Raw genomic sequence first — 24,669 nt, forward strand, 5'->3', positions numbered from 1 at the left:
AATACGGAATATAGACAGATACTGGCAGAGAAATGGCAGATACAAGCAGGTGCGAGGTGCGGCACTTTGGGAGATTGAAAGCAATGGAAGGTATTCAGTTCATGACAGGACCCTTGGCAACTGATCTGTAGAGGGATCTTGGGATTCAACTCCATAGGTCCCTGATAGTGGCAATACAAGTGGATAGAGTGGTAAAGAAAGCATAAGGTATGCTTGCCTTCATTGGTCAGGACATTGAGTATAAGAGGCACAAAACCATGTTGAGTCTTTAGTTAGAATTTACCTCAAATTTGAGGATTCAGTGCTCATACCATTGGGCAGTAAGTTACTAACCCCCTCCCAACCCCCTCCCCTCCTCTCTGGTGCCCCAAGTGGAATTCCACGTATTTCTCCCCCCCTATGCCCACCCTCATAGGTATGCAGGACATATAGGCATATGGATCATGCAATGGAGAGTAACTGTATCAATTTGACACACACACAGTGGGTTGAAGGGCCTGTTTCTTTACTGTACTGTTCTATTGTTTAGTTTGTTGGAAATGCAGAGGTGCATTGAAAAGCAGCAGGCAAATTAAGAGTTTGTACACAAAATGGAAGGAAAATTGAACAAGATGACATGAAGCAGGCGAAGATAGGTAGGTATGTGTTTCATGATGGAGATCACTAATATTCCCTATTACAAACTGGAGCACCCAGAGGAAATCCATACGATTACAAGGAGAGCATGCAAACTCCACACAAAAAAACATCACAGGACAGGATCAAGCCTGATTATTTGGTGCTGTGAGGCAGTAGCTCCACTGCTGTGCCACCCTGTTGTAACATCCAGCAAGAACACACAAGTGTATGTACCAATGTAGGCAGCTGTCTGACGATGCGTGGAAGAATGGAAGCCCCTTGACTGTGAGTGGCTATACATGGCCGTCCGAAGGGGGGGTGCGTTGGGTGCAACCGCACCCCCCTTTTTTCCCCAAGAGTAAGAAAAAATCCAGATAATTTTTTTTTTTAAATCGGAGCGCAATCCGCATTCTGGTTCCGGACACTGGATGATTTGGGAGAAAAAAATGCGACCATCCGTGCCTGCGCAGTTGGGGAAGCGACGCAAAATGACGCCGTCTCTCCTCGCGTGCGCATTGGCCCCGGGCGGGGTCAGACTGCCATTTGTACTGCACCCATTGAGCTCGATGCCTCGCGTCTACTCCAGGTAAGTAGTGGAATATTGCGTTGCAGGAGGGGGAGTCTGTGAGGGGGTCTAATCCGGGCGGGATGATTTAGTAACCCATTTCTCCGGGCCTGAGGGAGGGAGGGAGGGGGTTGCGGTGTCTGCCAGCCTGGCGACCAGGAGACCGTCCTCCCGTCGCCGGGCGGGAGCGGCTATAACCCCAAAACAAGATGCCGCTGCGGCGGGGCCCGCTCCCCTCGCCTTCCCCCGCCGACAGGGCCCAAGCCATCTTCCGCCCACGCCACCCCCGCTGGGCCCACGCCAACCCCGCTGGGCCCATGCCACCCCCGCTGATCCCCGCTGGACCCACGCCACCCCCGCTGACCCCCGCTGGGCCCACGCCAACCCCGCTGGGCCCACGCCAACCCTGCTGACCCACGCCACCCCCGCTGGGCCCACGCCAACCCCGCTGACCCATGCCACCCCCGCAGGGCCCACGCCAACCCCGCTGACCCACGTTGGGCCCACGTCACCCCAGCTGACCCACGCCACCCCCGCTGGGCCCACGCCACCCACGCTGACCCCTGCTGGGCCCATGCCAACCCCACAGACACACGCCATCTCCGCTGACCGCCACTGGGCCCACGCCGCCCCCGCTTTGCCCACGCCAACCCCGTTGACCCACGCCACCCCCGCTGGGCCCACGCCACCCCCGCTGACCCAAGAGTAAGAGTCTTGGGGATGTGAGATGGGGAGAGAGAGAGGGGAGAGGGAGATGGGGGAGGGGGATTATCTTTAGTGAGATTGCAAAATTAAGGTAGGTTTTAGAGCCATTATATTTTCTCCTCCATATGAATAAATTTAAACAATATCAAATAATATCAAACAATTGGAATTGCTTTCTTTTCCTTGATAGCAATACTGAAAAATATGAATTCCATAGTTTGTGACATAAATATACATTTTAATGGGATCATTATACACAGGTGTAATATTTCCATTTCGAGATGGGGGGAGGGGGCGGGGGCAAAAATGCGTCAAGTTGATAGCCTTATCGTTAAAGAATTAAAAGATAGCCTAATCGATAAAGAGCTGAGAAGAGAAATCAGAGCTGCCAAGAAAAGGTACTCTGAGAAGTTGAGGAGCAAGTTCTCAGCTAGTGACTCTTCTTCAGTTTGGAAGGGCATGCAAGAAATCACCAGCTACAAGAGGAAAGCCCCCCGCTCTTTGGACAATCGTCAGCTGACGAACGAATGATTTTTGCTGCAGGTTTGAAAATCAGAAATGTAACCCTGAAACCCCCTCCCAACAAACACAGCCAGACCCCAGTCTGCAAAGAACAGACCCTGCACCCTCTCCTTCCCATTCACCACTTCACACCTACTTAAGGCAAGACTCCAGTATGAAAAGAGTGAACCCTTTCCCACCCCAACCAACACTTCACACCCACTCACAGCCTGACCTCAGTCTGCAAAGACTGGGCCCTTCTACACCTACCCCACTCCAATCACCACTTCACACCCAATTACTCATTTTTAACCAGTCCCTGCAAAGATGTACTGTCCATGCCTGCTTCAAAGTCTCCACTACTGTCCCTGTACCCAAAAAGGCAAGGATTACCGGTCTTAATGTATACAGGCTTGTCGCACTGACCTCTGTAGTCATGAAGACCCTTGAAAGGCTTGTGCTGGCCAAGTTGAAAAATATCACAATCCCCTTGCTGGACCCTCTGCATTTTGCATCTTGGGCCAATACATCTGTGGATGATGCAGTCAATCTGGGCCTGCACTTCATCCTCCAGCACTTAGGCCGCCAGGGGACCTATGCGAGGATTTTGTTTGTTGACAGACAGGAAGCAGCATGTGAGGCGGGAAAGCATATCTTGGACCCGCAAACGCTCAGCATAGGAGCACCGCAAGATGCGTACTCTCCCCTCTACTCTACTCTCGCCATACCAATGACTGCACCTCCACAGACACCTCTGTCAAGATCCTCAAGTTTGCGGATGACACAACCCTGATTTTACTGATCCAGGATGGGGATCTCTGTACTCTTTTCAGTTTGACATCTTTCCTATAACACGGTGCCCAGAACTGAACACAATATTCTAAATGCGGTCACATCAACGTCTTATACAACTGCAACATGACCTCCCAACCGCTATACTCAATACTCTGACTGATGAAGGCCAAAGTGCCAAAATACTTTTTGATCACCTGATATACCTGCGACTCGACCTTCAAGGAACCATGCAACCATCAACCATTCCTCTGCCCACCTGGCTAATTGATCCAGATCCTGCTGCAATCTTTCACAACCATCTTCACTATTTGAAAATCCATTCACTTCTGTATCATCAGCAAACTTGCTAATCTTACCCTATTCTGTGACGTTTCACAGAGTGCTGGAGTAACTCAACGGGTCAGGCTGAGTATAGAAGTTGGGAGGTCATGTTGCAGTTGCATAAGAAGTTGGTGAGGCCGCATTCAGAGTATTGTATTCAGTTCTGGGCACCATGTTATAGGACATATGTCATCAAACTGGAAAGGGTACAGTGAAGATTTACGAGGATGTTGCCAGGACTGGAGGGCCAGCACTATAGGGAGAAGTTGAGTAGGCTGGGACTCTATTTCATGGAGCACAGGAGGGTGAGGGATGATCTAATAGAGGTGTATGAAATCATGATTTGAATAGATATGGTTGAGTCTTTTGCCCAGAGTAAGTGAATCGAGGAGCAGAGGACATAAGGTGAAGGGCAAAAGATTTAATAGGAATCTGAGGGGTATATTTTTCACACAAAGGGTGGTCGGTGTATGGAACAAGCTGCCAGAGGAGGTAGTTGAGGCAGGGACTATCGCAAAATTTAAGAAACAGTTAGACAGGTACATGGATAGGACAGGTTCGGAGGGATATGGACCAAACGTGGGCAGGTGGGACTAGTGTAGATGGGACATGCTGGGCCGAAGGGCCTGTTTCCACACTGTATCACTCTATGACTCTATCTATCTTTCCCTCGCAAACCCATTCTCCTGCCTTCTCCCCATTACCTCTAACACCCGTATCAATCAAGAATCTATCAATCCCCTCCTGAAAAATGTCCATTGACTTGACCTCCACAGCTGTCTGTGGCAATTAATTCCACAGTTCACCACCCTCTGACTTAAGAAATTCCTGCTCCTCTCCTTCCTAAACAAATGTCTTTTAATTCTGAGGCTGTGGCCACTGGTCCTAGACTCTCCCACTAATGGAGACATCCTCTCCATATCCACTCCATCCAGGTTTTTACCAGGCTGGGACAGATGGCAACAGCTTCACACCGTGTCCTAAAGCTTGTGTCCTGTCCTGCATCACCAAAGGCAGCAGAGACGTTATAGGAGAGGGCAAGCACCGTAACAAAGTAGCTCACGATGGTTTGGGTAACATTCAGGAATGTCTATGCATGTCACATCATGAATATTACTGAACAAGGGTCTTGACCCAAAATATAATCTATACCTTTTCTCCAGAGATGCTGCCTGACCCACTGAGTTACTCCAGCACTCTGTGAAACGCCGCCTATTCCTATTCTCCGCAGATGCTGCCTGACCCACTGAGTTACTCCAGCACTTTGTGTCTGTTTTCCCTTCACCCATCAAGCCCACTCTTCCCCCTCCTGTCCTATGTTCCTTTCCACCCATAAACCTTTCTCTGCCTTTACATTTCACTCCTCTTTCAAATCTGCTCTACTTATCTACATGCATTTTTCTTCTTAACTTTTTAGTCATAGAATGATGCAGTGTGGAAACAGGCCCTTCAGCACCACTTGCCCACACCGACCAACATGTCCCATGTAAACTAGTCCCACTCACACGCGTTTGGCCCATATCCATCTAAATCTGTCCTATCCATGTACGTGTACAAATGTCTCTTAAACAGTAGGATAGTCCCAGCCTTAACTACCTCCTCTGGCAGCTTGTTCCATACACCCACCACCCTTTGTGTGAAAAAGCTACCTCTCAGATTCCTGTTAATTTCTGAAATATTGGTCATAACTTTGACGCAGAAATGCTCCAAAATAAGGCTCATAATGCATCAGAGAGCATCTAAAACCCTTGAGCTTCGAGGGACTTCATGCTTCGTGCTCGTGATGTGCGTAGCGCGCACATTATTTCACATTTAATGTTTTGTAATCCTGTCATGCCACCCCCTATTTTGAAAAGCTTCGTAAAGGCCTGCTATACTTGTGCTGCAAAGGAAGCTAAGAAATGCTATATTAGAAGTATGCAAATGCAATTGCCCACCACCTTCCATAGGAAAAGGTGTTCCCAAGGTCTGTGGAAAGATGGATGCAAGGTTGGTCTTCTGCACTTCTGGACGATACATGCAGGTTTTCAAACAGGCCTGCCATGCATCAAGCTTTAAGCCTTTTCTGTAGCCTGCCCTAGTGAAATTCCTATCCAAGTCCTCTGTCACAGTTTGTGACCTTTCCATGTAGGTAGCTGGGTCTTGTACCATATTCGCCTCTTGCCCAGAAACAGGCCACTCATTTGCAATGTCTCAGTATGTGAACATCATGACTGATAATGTGTAGATGGTGCCTCAAAGTTGTCTTCAAAATTATGCTGTGTTGGTATCTGAACTAGCAGCTGTGACTACAGTAATAAAGGATGGTGCTTCTTCATTATCATTGTCTTCGTGCTGTGGAACCTGTTGTTTATCTATGCCTGCCAGCGTGCTGTGCTTGGATCCATGAAAGAATGGCACAAGCACAAGGGGAAGCATTGGGGTTGGGTGAGGTTGGAGGTTGTACAAGTTCATGTTTACACATATATAGCTTCTAAATCAGAAGAATGTGTGGAATGAGATGTAGATGAGATGAGGGCAGCACAAAGAATGAAAGCCCCATGATTTTCCATTTTTAACCTCATCACTGGAATCTTCAATTGACCACTGGATGATGGCAAATATTATCTCCTTACAGTTGGGAACGACATGCAGCTATGTCTATCTCCTCTCATCTCGCCCTCATGATGTACATTACATTATCCTGCAAGAGAGAAGATTACGTTTGAGAAAAGAAGTAGAGAGAATCCAGGGAACTATAGGCCAGTGAATCTATTGGAGAGCATTCTTTGAGATATGATTTACTACCATTTGGAAGAAAATTGACTAATTAGGGATAGTCAGCACAACTATGTATGTGGCAGGTTGTGTCTCACTAACTTGATTGAGATTTTTGAGAAACTGATGAAAGAGATTGATGAAGGTAGGTCAGTAGATTTTGTATCTGTGGATTTTAGTAAGGCTTTTGATAAGGTCCCTTTTGGTAGACTGATCCACAAGATTAAGATGTACGGCATTCACAATAATTTGGCCCATGATTTGGAACTGGCTTAGTCATAGAATATAGAGGGATGTAGTGGAAGAGATATATTTTGGCAAAGTTAATCTAAACATATAAGGTATGAACACAAATTGCTGGAGATTGTGGGAAGGTAAGTAATGGAGAATGCTGTGCTAACCATTTACTGGGAATATTGCTACAGTTGTTGCCCTATAACTTTTACTAATCCATCTTGATAAAATTGATTAAAAGATATATGTTAGCATTTTTAGCATTAAAATAAGTTTACAATCTAATTATGGTTTGCTGCATCTTATATTATCATCTTATATTTTGTTTTATTTTCAGAAAATAACAAACTATTAAAGTTATCTAGAAGAGAACTGTATTAACATAAAAGAGGAAGCTTGCCTTTTCTTGTGCTGCATTGTATTTTTCATCTTGACTTAATTGCTTCATTCGTAGTTTATGGAGAATGTCTTCCTTACAAAACACCTGCAGAGTTATAAATTGAAAATGGAAAAAAAGTATTTGGATAGATTTATTTGAATGTTTATTAAACAATTCAATAAATTACCTCTTTTGAAAGTATCTCATGTTCACTCTGTGCAGTGATCATCCAAGCTTCAAGTCGGGCTTGCAAACGTCCATTCTCCTCCACCGTTTCACTGTATTGCTGTTGAATTTGCTTCATTTGATCTTTCAGTGTCTTGTTTTGAACCTTCAGTTAGGAAATAAATGTTCTACTTGTTAAGATGTTCTCCTTGACAAGATTCACAAATCTGTATTGGGTAAGTAAGTAAGTAAATTTATTGGCCAAGTATTCACCTACAAGGAATTTGCCTTGGTGCTTCGCCCACAAGTAACAACATGACATACAGTTACGAATGACGCAGAAAATGCTAAACATTAATAATCATAAAACATTAATGATAAAACACCATTGATCAAGCATTTGAACCAACAAAATACCAGATCAAAGGGAGGCTACATATTTTTGGATGTTTGGAGCAACTACTCGTGGATAAAAACTGTTTTTATATCTGGCTGTGGCAGCTTTGACAGTCCGGAGTTGCCTTCAAAGGTATCAAAGGTATTTTATTGGTCACATTCACATACACTTAGGTGTAGTGAAGTGAAATGCTTCTTGCCATTTTGCAGCACATAAAGAAGGAATACAGACATAACATTAATAAGAGTTTTAAACATAAAGAACATCCCCCCACAATGGTTCCCATTATGAGGGAAGGCACAAAGTCCAGTCCCCAACCCCAGTTCACCCATAGTCGGGCCTATTGAGGCCTCCACAGTTGCCTCTACGGAGGCCCGATGTTCCAGGCCGTTCTCGCCGGGTGATGTTGCTCTGGCGTCGGGAGAGTCCTCTCAGCGGCTTGGGAACCCTGGAATGGCCGCTTCCGTACTGGAGGCCGCGGCTTCCAAAGCCAACAAGGCCGCGCCGGTTGGAGCTCCACAACTGGCGATCTCATCTAGAGATCCCAGGCTCCCGGTGTAAAGTTCAGCGCCGCCGCCCGCAGTTGGTCGCTCCACAGTCCCACAGCTCCACAATGTTTTCCTCAGCGATCTTCAGCTCACCGGAGCTCCAGCGCGGCGACCCAGGCAAAGCATCGCCTGCTCCGTGATAGCGCTCCAGCGCTGTGCCGCCGCCGAAGCCGAGGTTCTGGGCGGTCCCCGACTGGAAACGCCGCTCCAGGCCCGCTGGTAGGCCGCGAGGACGGGTCGAAGCTGCAGCCCGGAGAAAAGCTGCCTTTCCGACCAGGTAGGGACCCTGAAAGGTAGTTTCCCCCTTCCCCCCCCCAGAGGGAAGTGATTCGAAGAGTTTGTGGCCAGGGTGAGAGGGGTCAGAGATGATCTTGCCTGCTCACTTCCTGGCCCTTGCAGTGTACAGTTCATCAATGGAGGGAAGGTTGCAGCCAATAACCTTCTCAGCTGATCGGACGATTCACTACAGCCTCCAGGTGTCGTGCTTGGTGGCTGAGCCAAACCAGACCATGATGGAGAAGGTGAGAACAGACTCTACAATGGCCGTGTACAATTGGACCATCATTGCCTGTGGCAGATTGTGCTTCCTCAGCTGCCGTAGGAAGTACATCCTCTGTTGTGCCTTTTTGACTGTGGAGTCGATGGTAGCCCCCCACTTAAGGTCCTTGGAGATGATGGTTCCCAGGAACGTAAAAGACTCCACAGATGTGACTGGTGTTGTTGATGGTGAGTGGGGTGATGGGAGGGGAAGCTCTCCTAAAGTCTACAATCAATTCCACTGTCTTAAGAGCATTGAGCTCTAGGTTGTTGCAATGGCACCAGGATGCCAGGTGTGACACTTCCTGTCTGTAGGCAGATTCTTCCCCATCCTGGATCAGTCCAATCAGGGTTGTGTCATCCTCAAACTTGAGAAGCTTGACAGAGGTGTCTGTGGTGGTGCAGTTGTTGGTGTAGTGAGAGTAGAGGAGAGAGTACGCAGCCTTGCGGTGCTCCTATGCTGAGCGTTTGTGGGTCCGAGATGTGCTTTCCCAGCCTTACATGCTGCTTCCTGTCTGTCAGGAAGCTGGTGATCAACCGACAGAGGGGTTCAGGCACAGTCAACTCGGAAAGTTTGGAGTGTAGTAGCTCTAGCACAATGGTGTTGATTCCAGAGCTAAAATCAACAAACAGGATCCTCGCATAGGTCCCCTGGCGGTCTAGGTGCTGTAGGATGAAGTGCATGCCCAGGTTGACTGCATCATCCACAGATCTATTTGCCCGATATGCAAAGATGCCTATTCCAACAATTATTATATAATGAATGCAAAGAGGAATTTACAAACAATTAATGTTTAAAAAACAACTTAGCATAGGACCCTTGCTATAATAATCAATATGACAAACATATTGTATTGCTAGAACTAAACTAATTTCAAACTTAAGCTAATTATGAAAGTAGAAATAAGTACGTATGGTCAAAATTAAGTTATTTCACAACTTATTGACGAATATCATACTAAACTTAAATACGAAAACGTATTTACTGTTGATTAATAGCAACTTTGCAATAATTGTATCAGGAAGTAGAAATGTAATAGGTTCTGCACCATTTTAATGTGGCAACAGATATATAGTGGCAAGTTATCCATCTACTTCACACATAATTCTCATTTCACAACCCGGTTAGCTTTCAGATCAAAGCTCACAGTATCTTTCAATTCATCTCGCCCATATTTGACCTGCTTCTCAACACTCTGACTATATTCCTACCCTGCTTGTTTATTGCTGCTGATGAGTTTCAGAGCTATTTCCTTCATTCTTGGCCAACAGAATGGTGCAGTTGTTGATTGTGCAGAACAGAACAGAACAGAAGAGTGATTGGCCTACAAATCACATGTAGGAGGGAACTGCACATGCTGGTTTAAACTGAAGATAGACACAAAATGCTGGAATAACTCAGCGGGTCAGGCAGCATCTCTGGAGAGAAGGAATGGTTGACATTTTGGGTCGAGACTTGAAGGAGTTCGGAAGGGGGTTAAGGTTTGAAGAAGAGTCTCAATCCGAAACTTCACTCATTCCTTCTATCCAGAGACGCTGCCCATCCCGCTAAGTTTCTCCAGCAATTTGTGTCTATCATCAGTGTTACAATTCACGCAGCCTTAATGAAAGGAATACATTAAACATTGAATGCACAGGATATTTCCATTCCTTAATAGAAAGTGGTATTTCCTAGTTGGAAAGGAGAAGGGAAACCAGTTTTTGCATGGACAGTAAAAGAGCTAGACATACATGTAAGTGATTAAGGTCCAAAATGTTCCCTTTATGTAACAATGAAACTATGGTGTTAAATGTGAATTGCTAAAAGCCGATTTCAAAATTGTTTTGGTAGCTTCATAAAAACATATTTCATATCAGCTATTTGTGTGGCAAATATGAACTGTATGCAATATAATGGCACAATGCCAATTCAAAACAATTTCATGATAATATCGAGAGGTCATCAACCCATCTGGTACTGAAAAATAAACCCTTACAAGTGTGAACACTAATTTCTTGTGATTTTAAATGTTGCTGTTGAAGGGGGAGCTGTCCTGTGCATGGCTGCCCTGCCAGCAGTTGTCTGTCTTTTCACCGTTTTATTTTTAGTTAGTTAAAGTGTTTTGTTTGGAGGTCTAGACTTTTTTGTGTGGGGGGTGGGGGGGGAAACTGCCTTTCAGGGTCCCTACCTGGTCGGAGAGGCAGCTTTTCTCCGGGCTGCAGCTTCGACCTGTCCTCGCGGCCTACCAGCGGGCCTGGAGCGGCGTTTCCTGTCGCGGACCGCCCAGAACCTCGGCTTCGGCGGCGGCACGGCGCTGGAGCGCTATCGTGGAGCGGGCGATGCCTTGCCTGGGTCGCCGCGCTGGAGCTCCGGTGAGCTGAGACCGCCAGGTAAAACATCGCGGAGCTGCGGGACTGTGGAGCGGCCAGCTGCGGGCGGCGGCGCCGAACTTTACACCGGGAGCCTGGGATCTCGCGACGAGATCACCAGTTGTGGAGCTCCAACCGGCGCGGCCTTGTCGGCTTCGGAAGCCGCGGCCTCCAGTACGGAGGCGGCCGTTCCAGGGTTCCCATGTCGCTGTGAGGACTCTCCCGACGCCGGAGCACCACCACCCGGTGAGAACGGCCAGGAACATCGGGCCTCTGTAGAGGCAACTGTGGAGACCTCAATAGGCCCGACTATGGGTGAACTGGGGTTGGGGACTGGACTTTGTGCCTTCCCTCATGGTGGGAGCCATTGTGGGGGGATGTTCTTTGTGTTTAAGACTCTCATTGGTGTTATGTCTGTATTCTTTCTTTGTGTGCTGCAAAATGGCAAAAAGCATTTCACTTCATTACACCTCGGTGTATGTGAATGTGACCAATAATATACCTTTGACCTTTAATACCTTTGTTGATTTTAAAATGATAAATTCTATATATTTTTTCCAAACCTTCCTTTGTCTGTCTCTGGCACTCGATATTTCTTTCTGTCATTTTGCCTTCCAACTGTACCTGATTTGACATGGAATTTACCCACACAGACTTTCATTTCCATTTCAGAATTTCACAATTCTTCAAATCTGAGTGGGTTAAGTGATGCACAGTTGCTTGCCTGTTAATACAGGTTCCGGATGGCCACTTTCCCTTGTTGCGACATTATCTGCTCATACTCACAGGAACTTGCCACATAAAAAAATGATAAAACATAAAAATGCAAGGACTTTATAACTAATAGCAGATGCAATTAGATGCCCTATGACAATAAAATCTGGGCCAAAGTAAATTTAAAAGGGAAGATTTTTAGCAGGCACTTGATAATACACTACATGGAGACTTAAAGTGAAGATTAAGATGATAGTGCCAAAGGGAAATCAAATTGCGTAGTTTCTCAGTTACGTGGGATGTTGTGAGTAATATCACAACTTTTTAAGGCTATATTTACATTTACAAAAATGATTTGGAGAACAGGAGGAAGAGAATGAGGAGACGGATCACCTTGGGAGAAGCTTCAATTAATTCTGGTCAGCAGCAATCTGACAATTAACTACAAAATGTAGGCATTTCTGAATGTTTGATTACTTCAGAAAAAAATAGTAATATTGGAGTCAGCACCAAACCAGGATTCTATCCTTGTGGATCAGGTCTCAGGTCAAGAAAATTATGTAGATAACAGTGCATTACAAACTTTCATGTAGAAGAGACAACTCTCCAATTAAACAGCCTTCCAATTAGTTTGATAGGGAACTGTTAGCAACTCCATTCCTCCTTCCGCATTTCCCCCTTCCCCTAGCAGTTCATTCAATCAGTGTGAGATGGTTAGGTCATGGCCTCGACCCAATCACAAGTATAGTCTCAGTTCATTTGACACTCAGTAGGGAATTGGCAATGTCTCTGTTGATATAAATTTATAGCTATTTTCTATTTGCTAGATAGGGGCTCAATTCATGTTGTCGGTACCCGTTTGGACCCTGGGCAGTTTATCAGTGTGAAAAATGTCACTTTGGGCTTCACAACATGAGACAAAAATGTAAAATACTGAGAAGAATAGCTGACACAGTGAAAAGGGCAAATTGGTGAAATGACTATGGCTTAATCATGAGAGCAGGTGCATCATTGGGTTAGACTCAGCACAAAGATGCACCAACGAAAGACATCAGTTAGAAAAAGCTTAGGGTAGAAACAGGGTTCAGGGGTAAGTAGGCAACAACTTACTCCTTACAACTTCAGTCTTGGCATAGTATAGCCCAATTTTACACCAATTTCCAACATATTATTGCTTGTTATTGTCGTTAAGTCTGAAATACAGTTAAATTGCTAGCAACTTGATGTTAATAATCTTCATAATCTCAAAATAAATGTCTTGCATTTTTCAAAAAAAAAAAATTCCAAGACATTGGCATTTTCTGTCAAAGGGAGTTAAAGGGTAGAAATGGAACGTCCACCACATCTTCTAAGCATGCAATGGGGCAAAATATGCCTAAATTCAGTTCCACTATTTTAATGAAAGAGAATTTCAAAAACAGATAATAAGCATGCATAAGGTACTATTTTGTACATTCATTATATGTGACTGAGGACAAATTTTTGTCCCACTGTTTTTAGGAAGAATACATTCCTGTCATAAAATGTTGTTTCTTTTCCGTAATTGCTGCCTGATCTACTGAGTATTTCAATATTTTCTGATTTTTTTTGTCACATTTTCATTTATTTGATTTTCATTTCTCTTTAAATTCTTGTTTTCTACTGTTTTCTATGCTTGAGTCAATTAGCTGAATTTTGCCCAAAATAAACTTTGGCACCTATAAAGAATGGCAGAGAGGAGGAGCTGAGAAGGGGTTGGTTGGGGGAGTGTGGGGGGGGGAGAGATAGTGCAAAGATGGGGTTAGGAAAAGTGGGATGGTTGGAATAGGGAGAAGGAGGGTGGCAGTCAATGTGATGTTGTTGGAGCCAACAGTATCAAGGCCCTTGGCCTGGAACATGGCAGTCTGATAAAGAGTGAAGGGATAGGAAGAACATATAGAAAAGGAAGAGAACGTGTACACAGAAAACAAATACCCAAATGCACTGTCAATCATTATGAGTAACCATTTACTCATCACAAGTTACAAATGTCATGCATGAAAAAATAATAGTCACTGATTTATAATAACAAAAATTCATTTTTTACTCATTTAATTCATTGCCCAAATTAAAGTAAAGCAATTTCAAAATGTGCAATATTCTGTATATAATGTAAAGAAGTAATCTTAATGTTATATACCTTTAACTGTATATTATAACTTTAATCTTTACCAATTTTAAAGCTGTGGATATTGAGCAAGTGGTTACGTATCACCTTGTCTATTGGCATTGACTAAACCTGCAAGTACTCTAAAATCAGGCAATTATGTCAAAAGACTCAAACATAAGTTCTGGAATCTGTTACAAACAAAGAATCTCGAGCTTTATGCAGGCAAATTATCATACATACAAACATGAACTAAGAACAAGAATAGATGACTTGGCCTCCTTAAACTTGCACCACCATTTAATATAAGTGTGGTTGATCTGATTGTAACCTCAACTTGTTTATCAGGAATCCTTAAAGTATACACCATTATTTCATCTCGGTCATAGATGGGACCATGCCTAATTTTAATAAGTGAACCCTGGGTCTAAATCCTCCCACAAGCGGATGCATCTTCTCAATAACCTCTCACCAGGCAACTGAATCATCCTACCACAACCAGAGAGTAATCCTGAACTACTACGTACCTTTTTGGTGACCCTCGGACTATCGTGATCGGACACTGTAAATGGCTCGATAGCACAAGCTTTTCACTGTACCTCAATACAAGTGACAATAAACTAAACTAGACTGAACTATTCACCTCGTCAAGGTTTATCGGAATCCAATATGTATCAATCAAGTCCCAAATCACACTTCAACACTCCAGCAGATACAAGCCTTCCTGGACCATCCTGAATAAGAGCAAATATCCATTCTAGGTATTAGTCTACTGCGTTCATTGGATTAACATCCTTCCAGAAACAAGGAATGTGCAAACAGAGTATGGGCCAAAGTTATGGTGGCAGCAAACAGGAAACTCTGGGGAAATTCATTTTTTTAATTTACTGTAAAGAAACAACATATTCGGCATAGCTCTGGCTTCTGTTTGGTACGTTAAATTGGACTATTAACATTTATAAACAACTCATGGAGCCTTAAATATTTTCAGTAAAAAAGCAGAGGAGAATGGACACAATTCACCAGCTAGAGGTTATATTTTCTGATAACAATGTCACAAATCCATACTCTCATACTTTCAATAATCTCGCCTTCGCTCTGTTCCCCACTAAATTTCACCTCTGTCCCAATCCTTGGTAGATTCTCTTAAATAAATAATGCAATCGTCTCATAACATTGCACATTATCATTAATCTTGTGTCATTACACATGCTCATACCCATTTTTTTTTTGCAAATCATATTTAAATCATTAACTACCTACTAAAACAGTAAACAAATCAAGTATATGTTATCCTGAAAAGAAATATCCTACCAAGTGTATGTCACAACCACAAAGGTTGAGCAATCGTTGGTAGTCATATTTTGACACAGTTGCACATCGTGTGATCCTGTACCTACCACGTGATGCCATCACGAATGCCACAGATTTATAAACATGGACAAGTAAAGTTATATGATTCAACATCCCTGCAGAAAATGAAACCATGCTGTTTTGTAATATGCATTTCCTTTGCTAAAACATGTATATGGATTTTAAATGGTCATTGCAAAATATTTATCATCATATGTATCCATTACACCATGCATTTATAGGTTGATAATATTTTAAAAAGTTAAATCCTTTTGGAAAATTCAGACAAACTAACTCACTCCATAAGCTTCAGCTTTTGCCTAATGGGTGCATGCAAACACACATAAATCAAAGATCCAGGCCTTAATAGGTTAAAAATGTATTTCACAAATGTCCTTAGATACAGGATAAAGGCACAGCACATCAAATATAAATAAAATTATTATGCTGGCTACTGACCTAATTATACTGGAAGACTGAAATCAAAGTATGATGAGACCAGCTTTTAAGTCTCTGTATAATGCAAACCATATGTAAAATCTACTTTATCAGAAGTCAGAAGGGCAATATTTTCCTGAAAATTACATATTCTCATGCAAAAACCGGATGGTCTTTATTGATGGACAATGTCGTAAAGCCATCACCGTGTTTATAGACATTTAATTGAAGACAGCATAAAACGATAAACTAAGAAACATGCATGGTTGACTCCTCCAATTCAAACCATAAATCATACTGATGTTCAGACAAGTCTCCCAGCCACAAATTCTGATGATAGATGAACCATTTAACTTTGATTTTTGAAAGCAATGAGCTCGCTAGCAATACCTCACACTGACTAATACCACATATGGTCATGCAAGAACTCATCAGAAATACATTTTTGTTTTGTAGATGCTGAAAAAGCATGCAATAATATATGAATGCAGTTAGATCGATCCAATTTTTATAAATTTAAAATCCTTTTCACTTATAGAATATCAAACATAATTTGAGGTGAGACAAAGACAGTTGACAGTTTTATTGCAATTCTCATGTCAAAGACATTTTTTGTTTTTGTTTATTTAAGTTAGGCAAACTGAATCTAAATACATGTTCAGGTGCTTTGTGTGTGTGCAGCAGAGCATTCACGGAGAATTTTGTAAAAGATTTTAAATAACTTAAAATTCCATTCAATAGACCAGAGATTCCAGGCGGTGGCTCTCTCTGACAACCTCAGCCCCAAAACCAATAGGGGATTCAATAATAAAGCATTATAATGCAGGCCAAAAGCAGCTGCTTACCCTCTCTGGGGACTTATTTAGCAGTGCAATGTAATGCCTGACTTGGAGTCTTGTTAGTAGGCAGTTTGTGTGGCTTCACTTACAGAACAAACATACTGCACTGAAATCATTAATTCAACCACATTTAATAGAATTTTTTGAAATCCCTTTCTCCCATTCTCAAAATGTGCTATTTTCCTCTCTGACTTTAGAAAATCATGTTTTCCAGCAGATCATTTTCAGTGATTATTTGTTCCCTCTGCATTAATTATTTCTGCACTTTGATTTATTTTAAATTTAACAAAGATGAAAGATAATTTTCAAATGTTGTTACTGAGAAATGAATGTCTGTGAGAGAATAAGAATACTTGTTTCCAACTGGGGCTGGTCTTAAAAATTATGCGGATAACATAAGGAAATTAATTCCAAAAATTATTGCACTGCCCATTTTTGGAAAGCACTTATTATTCAAATTAATTGTATAATGTGGTTAGCATTGTTCAAATCAACCTGAATCCCCAGTAGTTCATGTTTGGTATCATCCAGCTATAATAAATGAAAAAGCAGTGATATTTAGATGGATGAGCTGTGCACCTGGAAGAGAAAACCACCAAACAAGGACCGAGAGCGATCCCCTGTCTTCACATGCTTGATTTAATTCCTTAATTAGAGCCATTAATCAATGAGTATGAGATATAAGACTTCAGAAGAGCTGATGACATGACACCTTGCCACCTGTCAAAATTACAGCTTTCTTCGTGCACCATCCCTCAAATAGTTATTTTCTACAAGCCTGGTTGCATTTCACAATTCATTATTTACAGCAAAGCCCTCTTCCAACCCAAACCTTTCCTGATGAACCTACGTGCAACAAGCATTTCACTTATTATTCATTAAATAGCTGCGCCTCAAACTAAATTCCAAGATTTGTAAACTAAGTCTTTGTGTCTCTTCATGGAACATGATTTTGTTCCAGTGCCATACATTGCAGAAACATGACTGGCATTTTGAGTTAAGAGCTGCTCCCTCGGCTTATTGCCTGGATAATCAATAGAGTTAAAGTTTCTTCATAATAAATAAAAAAAAATCTTTATTAAATTCTTAAAATTTCAGCTTCTACCCATTTAACTACTATGACGATTGGAGCATCATAGTTTTATTCCCCAAGATAGCCTTGATAAGAAAATATTCCATTAAGGCAGCTGTCTTTTAAACCTCAAAAAAGCAAATAAGGAAAAACGAAATCATGGTATTTTGAGCTTATTTTTTTTAACATGAATGTGCTCTCTCAGTCATGTGCAAAAAAGCAGAAGTATAAATTATGATTTGTGACTGTACACATTAACATTTTGGTTATACTATTGGCAGGAGGAATTATACTCTCTTGGTCATCTGAATGTTATCATTTAAATTGCACATTTCAATACGTCATTTTAACCACTAGATTACTTAACTAATAGATTACATTAGTAATGGTCAGATATGGAAAAGACTAAGGAGTTTTCGCTAGTATCTTGACTGTTATTTGTTCTCAATCATCATCATTAAAATCTGGTCATTATCTCACTGTTGTTTCCAAACATTTGCCTACTGCACTATCTACTTCAAAATAGTCGCCAAAAGAAGTATCCCTTGATTGTTGAACAGTTCAGAATATCTCCTGATTATGATACACTACATAATCCAGTTATGCAAGGTAGTGGAGTCATATATTAGCACGTTTAGGGAATTGGGTAGCTACCAGAAAATAGAATGGAGGGGTGGATGGGTCATTTTCAGGTTGACAAGCTGTAATGAGTGAGATGACAGAGCTCAGTGCTGAGGCTCAATCTACTAATGACTTAGATGAAGGAACCGTGCATATTATGGTCAACATTATTTACAATACAAAGTCAGTTTGCACATACAGCAATTAATGAGGAAGCTAAATAGAATGCTGGCCCTTGTTGCAAAATAGATGGAGAGATGGAGAGGGAAATGATTACAGAACATTGGTGATATAGCACACCTAGTGTAGTGTGTACAATTTGTCTTTCTTTATTTAAGGAGCAATGTACTTGCAATGGAAATGGCTTTAATTCAATTTGGTAAATTGATCCTTGGAATGATTAGGTTGTTTTTGAGTGGTTGTGCCCTTTATGCGTATACTCCTTGGTGTTGAGTAAAGTAAGAAGTATTTTTAGGGAAACGTAATAAATTGTTGAAATATTCGAGATTCTGAGGGAGCCTGATAAAAGAAGATGCTGACTGAATGCTTCCATTCCTTGGGGAATTTAGAACAAGAGTAAAAGTTTCAGAATACAAAGTCAGCCTTTTTAAGATGGTGATGTTGGCATTTCTTTGCCAATAAGTTGATCCTGACTCTTAGGAATTCTCTGCAACTGAGAGCTGTGCAACAACATTATTTATATTTGGGGGTTAAATCAGAATGTCAAAAATGTGTTCTATCAGTGAGTCAAAAATTTAGGAAAGGGGGAATAATTGTAAACTGAAGCCAAGATAAAATCAACCACAAGGAGATACAAAAAACTACATATGCTGGATTCTTAAGCAAAACACAAAGTGCAGGAGGTGTGGAATGGATGTAATGGACAGGCGATGTTTCTGATATGAAGGGACCCGATCCGAAACGTCATCTGTCCATTTCCTCCGCAGATACTGACTGACCCACTGAGTTAGTCAGATTCACGCAGTGTGGATACAGCCCTTCAGCACAACTTGCCCACACTGAACACCATGTTCCATCTACATTAGTCTCACATGCCTGCGTTTGGCTAGCTAAACCTAACCTCTCCATGTACCTGTCTAAATGTTTCTTAAAATTTGCAATAGTACCTGCCTCAACCACCTCCTCCAGCGGCTCCTTCCTTAAACCCACCACCCTTTGTGCAAAAAAAGGTTACCCCTCAGGTTGCTATTAAATCATTCCCCCCTCACTTTAAACCTATGTCCTCTGGTTCCCGATTCCCCCATTCTGCGCAAGAGACTCAGTGCATTTACCTGATCTATTCCTCTAATGATTTTGTACACCTCTATAAGAGCAACCTTCATCCTCCTGCACACCTAGCCTGCTCAACCTCTCCCTATATATCGGACCCTCGGGTCCTGGCAACATCCTCATGAATTTTCTCTGCACCCTTTCACCCGTTCCTCCAGGACTTAGTGTTTTGATCATATCAGCCACAATTTTTAATGAATGTCAAATGGAATGTCAAATAACCAGTGACTGCTCCTATTTTGTTATATTCTTAAACAAAAGACATGTTAGAACAATAGCAATATTATTTTATATTTTTAATTGTCCAATGTTCGAATACCATTCAGATTTATGGTAAAGAAAAGTTGGAGGAAATATAAATGTTCCTATGGAATTCATTTCGATTTTGGACAATTGGGTAAAATGGCAGAAGAATGGCCTAGTTTTACAAATATTATTTTATATTAGTAAGTGTGGAACCATGCTGTGCCATGTCGAACACAGTAAGAACAAATCCATAAAATGAGTTATCTTTCAGAAATTATGAATTACCTTAATCTGTAACAATGGATAATACATTACTGTGAAGCCACTCTAACCCTAATTAAATGTCGAGATTAAGATTGATGAGCAAGAACAAGACTAACTTGGAATGAGGTAACAACCCAATTAAGTTAACGTGCAGTGCTACTTGCATGCTAAATAGCAAATACAGTAGTCCGTGTGGTCCCACAGGTCAATGGATCAGAGCAAAGCTCTACAGTCTTACCACACTCAATTAGAAATGATGCCGATAAACTGGACAACCAAAAGGAAATCACTACATGAACTGTTAAGAATCAAGGCCAATGAATGCAAAAGACAGAATCAACAGTCAAGTGTTTTATTGTCATATATCTCAGAAAAAAACAATGAAATTCTTACTTGCAGCAGCACAACAGAATATGGAAACATAGTACACTGTAAACAATATAATAAATGAGAAAATAAAATTCAGCGTGTGTACTGTACATACACATACATACGTACACATAAAAACAAACAATAATAATGCAATAATAACAATAGTAGTCTATGCTTCAGAGCTTATTTGAGGTTGTAGTGTTTAATAACCTAATGGCTATAGGGAAGAAACTGTTCCTGAACCTTGACGTTACAGTTTTCAGGATCCTTTACCTTCTTCCCGATAGCAGCAGTGAAATGAGTGTGTGGCCAGGGTGGTATGGGTCTCTGATGATGCTGGCTGCCTTTTTGAGGCAGCAACTCCAGTAAATCCCTTTGATGGTGGGGAGGTCAATAACCGTGATGGACTGGGCAGTGGTCACAACTTTTTGCAGTCTTCTTCGCTCCTGGACATTCAAGTTGCCGAATCAGGCAGTGATGCAACCAGTCAATATGTACACATGTAGAAGTTCAAGAGAATCCTCTCTGACAAACCAAATCTCCGCAATGTTCTCAGGAAGTAGAGGCATTGAGGTGCTTTCTTTATAATTGCATCAGTGTACTGGGTCCAGGAAAGATCTTCAGAAATATGCACGCCCAGGAATTTGAAGCTTTTGATTCTCTCCACCATCGTCCGGTCGATATAGACAGGTTTATGGGTCCTCATTCTTCCTCTTCCAAAGTCGTCAATCAGTTTCTTAGTCTTACTTACATTGAGAACCAGGTTGTTGTGCTGGCACCATTTGGTCAGTCGACCAATCTTGCGTCTATACTCTGACTCATTACCATCTGTAATTCGGTCTGAAGAAGGGTCTCGACCCAAAACGTCACCCATTCCTTCTCTCCAGAGATGCTGCCTGTCCCGCTGAGTTACTCCAGCTTTTTGTGTCTACCATCTGTAAATCGTCCAACAACGGTGGTGTCGTCAGCAAGCTTGAGGATGGAGTTCGCACTATGTCTGGCTACACAGTCATGAGTATAGAGTGAGTAAAGCTGGGGCTGAGTACACCGCCTTGAGATGCCCCAGTACTGATTGTTATTGAGGAGAAGTGTTTTTGCCAATTCGAACAGACTGTGGTCTGTTGATGAGGAAGTCAAGGATCCAGTTAGAAAGAGATGTGCACAGACCCAGTTCTGTGAGCTTTTTTTGTTTGTTTTTGTTTAATCAAAAATTGTATTCAATTATTAAAAAATAATATTGACAATACAATAAAACAAAACAGAACCCATCACCATAATACAAGACAAACAAATATACTAAATGAACTACTATACAACTATATTACAATCCTTGTCAAGGATTTGGTGACCTTTTTTTTTGATTTTTGTTTTTTTGTATCAAAAATCATTTATTTAATTATGATCACAATACAAAAAAACAACCTGTGGTAACACACCCACCACCATAGTACAAAATCACCAAATTATCTAGACACTAAATTTTCAAACAACTGTGTTACAATCCTTACAAATATACTAAATAACTACTATACAACTATGTTACAATCCTTGTCAAGGATTTGGTAGCCAGTTTGGAGGGGATGATGGAATTGAACGCCGAGCTGTAGTCTATAAGCAACAGCCTGACATATGTGTTTTTATTGTCCAAGTGATCCAGTGCAAAGTTCTATTTGATTTAATTATTCATTTGAATAATTAATTGGTCAGGATCTGGTAAGGCCAGTGAATATTGCCCATTCTGATTATTCCTTGAGGAGGCGGTGAACACCCACCTTAATGAACAACTTCAGTCCTTCTGCTGAAGCTACTCCAACAGAACTTTAGGTACAAAAGTCCTGGATTTAGACCTAGTGAGGAAGACAAAATGGTGGTGTATTTCCAAACCAAATTGCTGTGCAATTTGAAGGGGACCCGTAGGTGGCAGTGCACCGCTGAGCCTACTGCCATTGTCCTACTTGCTGGTAGAGGTCATGGGTATCGGGTATGAGAGGTAGTTAGTAGCTAAGAGAATGCATTACAGTGCTTTTTGTAGACGGTGCATACTACATTCATTGTGAGTCAATGGTCTAGGGAATCTTTTTTTATTCAGATTGATGGAGTACCATTCAAGTGTGCATTATCCGAGTTTCTTGAGTGTTGTTGGAGTTACATTCATTCAGACAAATGGAGACTATTCTTTCAGATTCCTGACATGCATTGAGATGATGGAAAGGCCTTGGTAAATGAGGAGATGAGTCACAAGTCATCAGATACCCAGCCTCTGGCCTGATCTTGTGGGCAAAATATTCACGTGGCTGATACATTTGAGTTCCTGGTCCAGCCAGTCAGTTATACCGCTCTTCGCCAGATTGCTGCAATCACCAGTCAACTGTCTTATTTGGTTTCAGCCAGTCTTATCTGCAGTTAACTTCCAATCCAGAGACACTCTTAAATACACTATGAATGATGAAGAGAAGTTCAATACAATTCAAGTCAACCTTGATCATCTTATACGCCATAGTTTTATAGACTTAGTACAACGATGCTCCATTTTTCCTTCATTTAGGTCAAGCTTCTATTATTGCACATAAAAAACGTTACAGTGTTCATTTGTACAGTTGAACAAAGGGGAGGAGCTGGCCAACGTTTACTGGAAAGGTACCCTAGCAGGGATGACAGTGGAACAACAATTGCAGGTATTTCTGGGAATAATACAGAAGGTGAAGGATCAGTTCATTCCAAAGAGGAAGAAAGATTCCAAGGGGAGTAAGGGGCGACCTTGGCTGACAAGGGAAGTCTGGGACAGTATCAGAATAAAAGAGAAGAGGTATAGCATAGCAAAGATGAGCGGGAAGCCAGAAGATTGGGTAACGTTTAAAGAGCAACAGAAGATAACTAAAAAGGCAATACGGGGAGAAAAGATGAGTTACGAAGGTAAGCTAGCCAAGAATATAAAGGAGGATAGTAAAAGCTTGTTAGGTATGTTAAGAGGAAAAAATTTGTTAAGACCAAAGTTGGACAATAGAAGACTGAAAAAGATGAATTTATTATGGGGAACAAGGAAATGACAGACAAGTTGAACAGGTACTTTGGATCCGTCTTCACGAAGGAGGATACAAACAATCTCCTTGATGTACTAGTGGCCAGAGGATCTAGGATGATGGAGGAACTGAAGGAAATTAGGCAGGAAATGGTGTTGGGTAGACTGATTAGACTGGAGACTGATAAATCCCCAGGGCCCGATGGTCTGCATCCCAGGGTACTTAAGCAGGAGGCTCTGGAAATTGTAGATGCATTGGTGATCATTTTCCAATGTTTCACAGATTCAGGATCAGTTCCTGTGGCTTGGAGGGTAGCTAATGTTATCTCACTTTTTAAGAAAGGCGGGAGAGAGAAAGGGAATTATAGACCAGTTAACCTGACATCGGTGATGGGGAAGATGCTGGAGTAAAAGATGAAATAGCAGCATATTTGGATAGCAGTAGCAGGATCGGTCCGATTCAGCATGGATTTACAAAGGGGAAATCATGTTTGACTAATCTTCTGGAATTTTTTGAGGATGTAACTTGGAAAATAGACAAGGGAGAGCCAGTGAATGTACCTGGACTTCCAGAAAGCATTTGATAAGATCCCACATAGATTCAGATTCAGATTCAATTTTAATTGTCATTGTCAGTGTACAGTACAGAGACAACAAAATGCATTTAGCATCTCCCTGGAAGAGCGACATAGCAAATGATTTGAATAAATAATAATAATAATAACCATATAACAATTACAGCACGGAAACAGGCCATCTCGACCCTTCTAGTCCGTGCCGAACACATAATCTCCCCTAGTCCCATATACCTGCGCTCAGACCATAACCCTCCATTCCTTTCCCATCCATATAACTATCCAATTTATTTTTAAATGATAAAAACGAACCTGCCTCCACCACCTTCACTGGAAGCTCATTCCACACAGCTACCACTCTCTGAGTAAAGAAGTTCCCCCTCATGTTACCCCTAAACTTCAGTCCCTTAATTCTCAAGTCATGTCCCCTTGTTTGAATCTTCCCTACTCTCAGTGGGAAAAGCTTTTCCACGTCAACTCTGTCTATCCCTCTCATCATTTAAAAAACCTCTATCAAGTCCCCCTTAAACCTTCTGCGCTCCAAAGAATAAAGCCCTAACTTGTTCAACCTTTCCGTTCAACCTAATAATAAGTGTCCGGGGGGGGGGGGGGGGGGGGGGGGTGATTGGCAGTCACCGAGGTACGTTGTTGAGTAGAGTGACAGCCGCCGGGAAGAAGCTGTTCCTGGACCTGCTGGTTCGGCAACGGAGAGACCTGTAGCGCCTCCCGGATGGTAGGAGGGTAAACAGTCCATGGTTGGGGTGAGAGCAGTCCTTGGCGATGCTGAGCGCCCTCCGCAGACAAGAAGATTAGTGGGAAAATTAGAGCACATAGTATTGGGGGAAGGGTGCTGACATGGATAGAAAATTG

General features: G+C 42.1%; 1 protein-coding gene across 1 annotated transcript in view; it reads right to left on the minus strand.

The window, feature by feature from the left end:
• Window positions 1-24,669, minus strand: part of LOC116972561 (paramyosin-like) — a 407,834-nt gene that overhangs the window by 236,329 nt on the left and 146,836 nt on the right. Inside the window, exons 5-6 of the mRNA XM_033020381.1 lie at window positions 7,063-7,206; window positions 6,897-6,980 (exon numbers count right to left, since the gene is read on the minus strand). Coding sequence (XP_032876272.1) covers window positions 6,897-6,980; window positions 7,063-7,206 — 228 coding nt within the window. The remainder of the gene's footprint in view (window positions 1-6,896; window positions 6,981-7,062; window positions 7,207-24,669) is intronic.

This window comes from Amblyraja radiata, chromosome 4, assembly GCF_010909765.2.
Source record: "Amblyraja radiata isolate CabotCenter1 chromosome 4, sAmbRad1.1.pri, whole genome shotgun sequence".
In the NCBI taxonomy this organism is placed as follows: domain Eukaryota; kingdom Metazoa; phylum Chordata; class Chondrichthyes; order Rajiformes; family Rajidae; genus Amblyraja; species Amblyraja radiata.